General features: G+C 49.4%; 3 protein-coding genes and 4 non-coding genes across 7 annotated transcripts, besides 20 other annotated features; all 7 read right to left on the bottom strand.

Annotated features, from left to right (window-relative positions):
• Window positions 1-6,652: a sequence feature (heterozygous, Esmeraldo-like haplotype).
• On the bottom strand, window positions 66-134 carry Tc00.1047053508439.60. Its single transcript, XR_008255544.1, has one exon. It is a non-coding gene; the product is annotated as a C/D small nucleolar RNA (snoRNA), TB11C2C1 (small nucleolar RNA).
• On the bottom strand, window positions 93-731 carry Tc00.1047053508439.40 (uncharacterized protein; the record flags this gene model as incomplete). The annotated part of the gene is made up of 1 exon (XM_799692.1): window positions 93-731. One exon carries the CDS (start codon window positions 729-731, stop codon window positions 93-95), a length of 639 nt encoding a protein of 212 aa, XP_804785.1.
• Window positions 178-220: a microsatellite.
• Window positions 251-318, bottom strand: Tc00.1047053508439.50. The gene has a single exon (XR_008255543.1). It is a non-coding gene; the product is annotated as an H/ACA snoRNA, TC11C4H1 (small nucleolar RNA).
• On the bottom strand, window positions 679-770 carry Tc00.1047053508439.36. Its single transcript, XR_008255542.1, has one exon. It is a non-coding gene; the product is annotated as a C/D small nucleolar RNA (snoRNA), TB11C2C2 (small nucleolar RNA).
• Tc00.1047053508439.33 lies at window positions 820-888 on the bottom strand. The gene has a single exon (XR_008255541.1). It is a non-coding gene; the product is annotated as a C/D small nucleolar RNA (snoRNA), TB11C2C1 (small nucleolar RNA).
• Window positions 938-976: a microsatellite.
• Window positions 1,195-1,313: a sequence feature (A-rich).
• Window positions 1,322-3,298, bottom strand: Tc00.1047053508439.30 (hypothetical protein, conserved; the record flags this gene model as incomplete). Its single annotated transcript, XM_799691.1, has 1 exon — window positions 1,322-3,298. The coding sequence occupies one exon, from the start codon at window positions 3,296-3,298 to the stop codon at window positions 1,322-1,324; it is 1,977 nt and encodes a 658-aa protein (XP_804784.1).
• Window positions 3,319-3,355: a microsatellite.
• Window positions 3,448-3,475: a microsatellite.
• Window positions 3,479-3,504: a microsatellite.
• Window positions 3,670-3,708: a sequence feature (GA-rich).
• Window positions 3,757-3,800: a microsatellite.
• Window positions 3,919-3,950: a microsatellite.
• Window positions 3,952-4,004: a microsatellite.
• Window positions 4,173-4,208: a sequence feature (T-rich).
• Window positions 4,240-4,265: a sequence feature (AT_rich).
• Window positions 4,686-4,705: a microsatellite.
• Window positions 4,807-4,830: a microsatellite.
• Window positions 4,941-4,962: a microsatellite.
• Window positions 4,981-5,017: a microsatellite.
• Window positions 5,180-5,201: a sequence feature (AT_rich).
• Window positions 5,256-5,288: a microsatellite.
• Window positions 5,372-5,399: a sequence feature (AT_rich).
• On the bottom strand, window positions 5,488-6,652 carry Tc00.1047053508439.10 (hypothetical protein, conserved; the record flags this gene model as incomplete). Its single annotated transcript, XM_799690.1, has 1 exon — window positions 5,488-6,652. A coding segment is annotated over one exon (1,165 nt), but the record flags the coding sequence as incomplete, so codon positions are not given.

The following is a 6,652-nucleotide window of genomic DNA, read 5'->3' as shown; positions in this document are numbered from 1 at the left end:
GGTTGTCGATCACATCGCCATGCACATGCGCCAGGGCAGGGAGGGAGGAGGCGTCGGGGTCGCGGTCAGACTGGGGCGACAGTGTTTCTTGCTCACGGGTTCGTCAAAGTCTGTGATGTTACGTCAATCATCATATCCAGATCCGTCTCCAGGAATCCCAAAGCTGCAGCCATGTGCATGTATATATATATATATATATATATACATATATATATATATACACACACACCGAGGCGGGGGGTCGTGGACATCTCTTGCTCTCCAGTTTCGTGCACCGCGTCTGTTGGTTTAGCGACGAGCGCACTACAAAAAAGAGCTTTCGCGGGAAGGGGGCACTCTGCGCAAAATGTGTAATGCATGGTTTGTTGCTGACTCGTCAGGGCCCCGATGGAGCTAGAGCGCACACAGGATATGCATAACGGGATAGTCACGCGGCGGAGCATCAGGCGCACAGGGCGCCGAGCGTCACACCGCGCGCGCCCTTGCTCTCCGACCCCCGTGCACACACACGCAGCGGAACGCGTCCAACGCACGCCCCCAGAAGGGACAGCGAGGCCGCGACAGCCACGCGCATGCCGTCTCGAGGCCGTACGCCCACTGAGAGAGCGCCCCCGAGGTGACAGGATCGCGTAATGAAGGCAGAGGGGAGAGGGTGAAAGAGAGGGAGGCTCGGTGCGACGATCAGACGGGGCGTGAAATAACGCTGTTTTCATTGCTGTGTCAACGTCCATCTGCGACGGCTTCACATCGGCCTGGTTGTCGATCACATCGCCATGCACATGCGCCAGGGCAGGGAGGGAGGAGGCGTCGGGGTCGCGGTCAGACTGGGGCGACAGTGTTTCTTGCTCACGGGTTCGTCAAAGTCTGTGATGTTACGTCAATCATCATATCCAGATCCGTCTCCAGGAATCCCAAAGCTGCAGCCATGTGCATGTGCATGTATATATATATATATATATATATATATATATATATACACACACACCGAGGCGGGGGGTCGTGGACATCTCTTGCTCTCCAGTTTCGTGCACCGCGTCTGTTGGTTTAGCTAAGGTGGTGTACTGTAATATTGCACTGTTTTCTTTTAAGAACAGGAGAGTTAGAAATGTTGATTTTTAAATGGGCGTAGGTTAGTAACAGTTTGTTTTTCGTGAAAGACTGCAATAGGCCCAATTTTTGGTGTTGTTTTGTGAGTTTTATTATTATTATTATTTTTTTTCTTTTTTTTTTTTTGAGTTTCTTTTCTTCTATTTCTGTTTGTATAAATTCTGTTGGAGTTCTTTTGTTTTTGGTTGCTTTTTTTTTTTTTTTTTCCTCCGTGTTACCTGTCAAGAAGAAAGTCGCCGCTGTTTTCGGGGTCGGGAAGAAACCACAACGGCTGCCATCGATTGGGGTTGTGCGTGTCAAGCGTTTCGTCATCCGAATAAAGTGTGATGATCTCATCGTGCCAGTCGTCTCGTTGCCATTCAATGCGGAGTCGGCATCCGTACTTTTTTTCCACTGCGGCTTCCGGACCATTTTTTGTTTCCCTTTTGACATCCGTGGCGGGCGAGTTGTCTTTGCTTTTGCCTGCCTCTTCCTCCTCATTTCTCATGGCGATGGGGTCGATGTTACTTTCCGCCTGTGGGGACGTGAGGACTGCCACGACGGTTCCCAGTGCGTACACGTCCGTCATCCACAGGCGTACCTTCTGCCCTGTCGTTAACGCGTGCGCCCCAATGCGGACAAACGCGTTGGCGTTGTGATCAGTGAGGGGTGGTGCCTCGGGCATTTCTGCAACGTACATGGGTCCCAGCTTTGGTCCCAAGTACTGCGCAAGAAATGCCTGCACGGCGGTTTCGTATGTGTAATCTGCAACTTCCGCGTCACGTGCACGAACACGTGCGTCCTGTGGCACCACAACGTCCCAGGTGTGTCTATGGCAGTTGTTTCTATCGTTGATTGCATTCATTTCCGGTGCCGTCTGCGTCCCCTCAATGAATCCGCGTTGGGAATTTGCGAGCGCAACCACAAATGTCCCACCAATGATGACGTCTGTGACGAAAAAGGAACGTAACGCCGTTACCATCTGTGGGTCGTTGCGCTTGGCATCAGCGTTCGTACCGTTGCTCACCTTATTGTGGGAATGCTTTCCCCACACGTAGAGGAGGCCATCGCTTGTCAGCGCTGTTGACATCGTACCGCGACCTGCGCCGATGCGGTTGATGGTTGCCGGGGCCGCGATGATGATTGGCGTGAGCTGCCCATCACCATTGCCCATCTTACCAAAGTGGTACACCACCGCACCCACCGCAGACGATTCACGCAAGACAAGTGTGTGGTCGTCGCCAGCCGCAATGCCACAGAGCCGCTCAGGGTGGGAACGTTCAGGGAAACGCACACGCTGCGGAATGAAGGAAGACGCTAAACCACCCAGGCCAAGCTTGCCGTAGAAACCCTCACCGCAGGTGTAGACCTCGTCCGAGCTGCGACAGACAACATGTCCACGAGCAGCTGCCACTTCCAGAATAACGACATGGTGTCGCACGAACCACTGCACCAGAGCGGGGATCTTCACATTCGTCTTCACCGTTTGAAGCGTGCGTGCATCCATGCGTGCCCCGTCATCGCCGTGGCATAAATGGCCGTACTGTGCCTCACCCCATGAGTACAATTGGCCCTTATTGCTCAGAGCAAAACTTGCATTTCCTGCTGCGTACACTGCCGTGATGTGTGCAAGGCCCGCCACCGGCGCAAAGCCACTCACCTTCGCGGTGACACCAAGTTGATCACAGCTATTATCACCAGCAGCAAACACAGTGCCCGCAGACGTACAAATAATTGTATGTTTATTGCCACAGGCGAGTCCAGTGACGGTGTTACCCGCCGACAAAAGTTCCTCAAAATGAAGCTTTGTAAGTGTCGTTGTGTACTCCGGCACCCGGTGGCCCAACTGCCCGCAGTGGTTGCTCCCCATGCCGTAGACAAACCAGTTCATGTTGTCTTGAGCACACGACACCAATGGTGAAGGCATCGCAGCCCCCGCTGCCACATCGTAGCTGTGTTCCACAGACGCCAACACCGCCACCAGATGCCTCTGTCCGCACGCCAGCAATTTTCCTACGACACGCCGCGCATCAATAAGACGTAACCTCTCGCCGTCCGCATCACCCGCTTCATAAACGTTGTGGACATGACTGCCGCCGTCGCCCACCATGGCGAGGGTGGGGGGCACGTACAGCGGATATCGCAGCGCCGGCCTCTCCTCGTGTTCCACGAGATTCGGCGTCTGAAAGTTGTAACTTCCCCAAAAAAACATCAAAATTCACCCAATTATTCTTTTTTTGTTGTTTTTGTTTTTGTTGTTCTTTTTCTTACTACTCGCTGCTGCCGCCACCACAGACACACACGTCACCTCAAGTTATGTACATTTTATACGCATGGACATTTGCACACATATTTTTGTGCAAAAAATAAAAAAAAAAAAAAAAAAGAAGGAGGTGGTGGTGGAGGTGGTGGTGGTGGGTGGAAAACAACAACAAAAAGAGGATTTGACTGCAGGAGCAACAGTCACAGAGAGAAAGAGAGAAAGAAAGAAGGCGGCAAGAAAACATGACCCAAACAATCATTCTTATTATTTTGTATTTAATTTCTCAATTCCCATTTCCCCCCCTTTTTTTGTGTTTGTTTTCTCTCTCTTCTCTCTTCTCTCCCTCTCCCTCCCTCTCTGTGTGCTCATCCATGACAAAATTGACACCATAAATACACAACCAAAACAACAAAAATAATAAAAAATAATAAAAATAAAAAATAAATAAAAAAAGGGCCCAAAACGACATTAATAAACAACAATACACACCACATACACATCCGTGCATTGAGTGGTGAATATGTGATGCGGCGTTTAAAGAAACTTTTAAATAAACTACGGCAGCAGCCAAAAAAATAAATAAATAAATAAATAAATAAATGTTTTTTTTCTTTTCTTTTCTTTTCTTTTTTTTTTTTTTTTCTTGTGTTTTTTTGTATTTTGTGTGTACTTTTCATGCAATGTATGTAATTGGCTTCATGCCAACATCTGCAAATCCCCTCACAACCGCTTCCCTGCTTACACAAACAGGGAGGATCATGTCCATAGCGTGGAAGGCACAAACAAACCCACACAAAGACACATGCACACATCCGACTGCATCAAAAGGAAAGGAAGGAAAAAAAAAAAAAAAAAAAAAGATGCCTGTGGTAAACACCACACGCAAACAGAAAAAAAATAAATAAATAAATAAAAACATGTGCGTGTACAGTCCCAGGCCAAATGCCACGTGAGATTTTTCCTGAAAAGTTTGCCTCACAACACTCCGTGCACCGACAACGTTGTCGTTCACGTCCGTTGCGGCGACGAGTAAGGGGCATGCATGCTGCCTGTGAAGGACCAGGCCGCCTCGGACGTCCATTCGTTCATGATTGGTGTCGTCGTGACCGTGACTGAGGGGATGTACACGTGGCGGATGTCGTCGTGCTCCGTGGGCCGCTGCGCCCCTCTTCCTCCGCCTCCTTCGCCTCCTCCTGACGTCGCCTCCAGCGCAGGCATTGACGATGCCGACGGCATCCGTCGCGTCACCGTCATAGACCCGTCCAGTTGGTAGTAAAAATGAAGAAGCGGCATCGTTAGCAACCCTCTCAAAGCACCGTTCCCCTCCGTCTGTGCGTCTCTCTCTCTCTCTCTCTCCCCTCGTGTAGTATCAAAGCGATGACAACAAGTACGGAGTTGGTATCAATAACCAAAAAAACAAAAACAAAAAACGCAAATAATAATAACTGTTCTTCTTTTTGTTATTATTATTATTATTATTAGTTGGCTTTCAATAACACAATAAAATACACACACACAAATAACGGAATGGCGGACGCTTAAAAATCACCACAAGAACACAAACACACACACACACAAAAAAAAAAAAAGTAATAAATAAATAAATAAATAAAAGGTAGGCAGAGCGATAGTTTTTTTTTTTTTTTCTTTTTTTTTTCTTTTCTTTTTGTGTATGTGTGTTTGTGTGTGCGTGCGTATTTCTTACTTTTCTTTGTTTGTTTTTCACTCACTGATGGTTGTTTGTAATTACGGTTTTCTGTGTGGCGCTACTCCGTTCCCCGCTTTGAATGACTTTTAAAAAGACGTTATTTGTTGTAATGAATGAGTAACTAATAAATAAATAAATATATATGGATATATGAATGTATGTATATGAAATTACGTGTATGTCTGTGTGTGCACGCTTTAAAAATAAAAATAAAAATAAAAATGGAAATAACGACGTTTAAAGGAACATGCATGGAGATAGAAATTAACAGTGATACATTGCAGCAGGTCCACAGAATTCATAGGCGCACATACATAAAAAAAAAAAAAAAAGTAAATAAAAGGCATAAAATAAAACGTACAGAAACACCACTGTCACTGAATAAGGAAGAGGAAGCCTAAGTATGCATGTACACATTCATTTCCCACCTCTATTCTGTCGCTACCGCAGGAATGGGAGTGGAAGCAATAAAGACTTTTGTGTAGGCCTCCTCAGACTCATTCAACAGCCCCTCCACCATGGAGATATCACCGTCATCGCCATTACATCCACACACCTGCGTTATCAGATGTGCCAGCTGCTCACAACTTGCCGCATTCCAAACCAACTCGCAACCCGCTGCCGCTGTCAGAGACGCAGTCCAATTCGTAGACATCGTGCCGCCCTCACCGCTTCTCATCTCTACTGCTGCACTTTGTGCCGCCACCCCGTCGCTGTCACGTTGCGGTGGCGGCGGCAGCAGCAGTGTGTGGTAAGCATCCGTCTCCAGCAGCATCCGTCTCTCCCGCAAGAGAAACGGCAGCGTCTTCTCCGCAAAATCCTTCACCCGTAGACTCGTGCTGGCACCCACGCCAAAAAATATGCGGAGCGGCTCCTTCTTCTTCGCCAACTGACCCCCACCCGTTGAAGTTGGCCGTCGCTTTCGTATCGTCATCGCCGACCGCGCAAAGTCCACGGAGCCGGTAAATCCGTGCAGCACAATGGCGGGCGGCGTGTCCTCGTCGGGGAGCTCCTGCAGCGTCTGCAGCATCCTCCCAAAGCTGCGCACGCAATGCACAGAGACGGGGCGGCCATATTTCGCCGCCAACTTCAACTGCGCCACGAAGAGCGGGAGTTGCACCGACTCCGGTGGTCCCCGCAGTTTGTCCAGTCCAATCTCCCCCACTATGGCACGTGGATGACGTCTCAATGCGGCTTCAAGTAAACATAAAAGTTCCTCCGCGCTCCGCTCGCCTTCTTTCTTGTCGTGCGGGCACCCCACGGCAGCATCGGTGCCTTCCGGAGCAGCCGCTGAATCCGCCACCGTGCAGGCAGTTTCATTGGGCACGAACCACGGGTGAATGCCAAACCCTGGGATGACCGCAGGCGATGCTGTCGGTTCCGTCGTGGTGTCTAAAGTGGGAGAAATTCGCAACTGCGACGAGTGAGCCGCCGCCACGGATGCCGCCACGGTGTCCCAGTCAACATCGGGGTGTGTGCCGCACACCACAGCGCGCACTATGTGGCACATGAATGGGAGCTTTTTTGAATCGTCTGTCGGTGTCTCCTCTGGAAATGAGGCCGCCGTCCTCACATGGCAGTGGGAGTCGGTAAGT

The sequence above is a fragment of the Trypanosoma cruzi genome, genomic scaffold, assembly GCF_000209065.1.
Source record: "Trypanosoma cruzi strain CL Brener 1047053516817 genomic scaffold, whole genome shotgun sequence".
In the NCBI taxonomy this organism is placed as follows: Eukaryota; Euglenozoa; class Kinetoplastea; order Trypanosomatida; family Trypanosomatidae; genus Trypanosoma; species Trypanosoma cruzi.
This window is presented reverse-complemented; position numbering and strand designations above follow the sequence as displayed.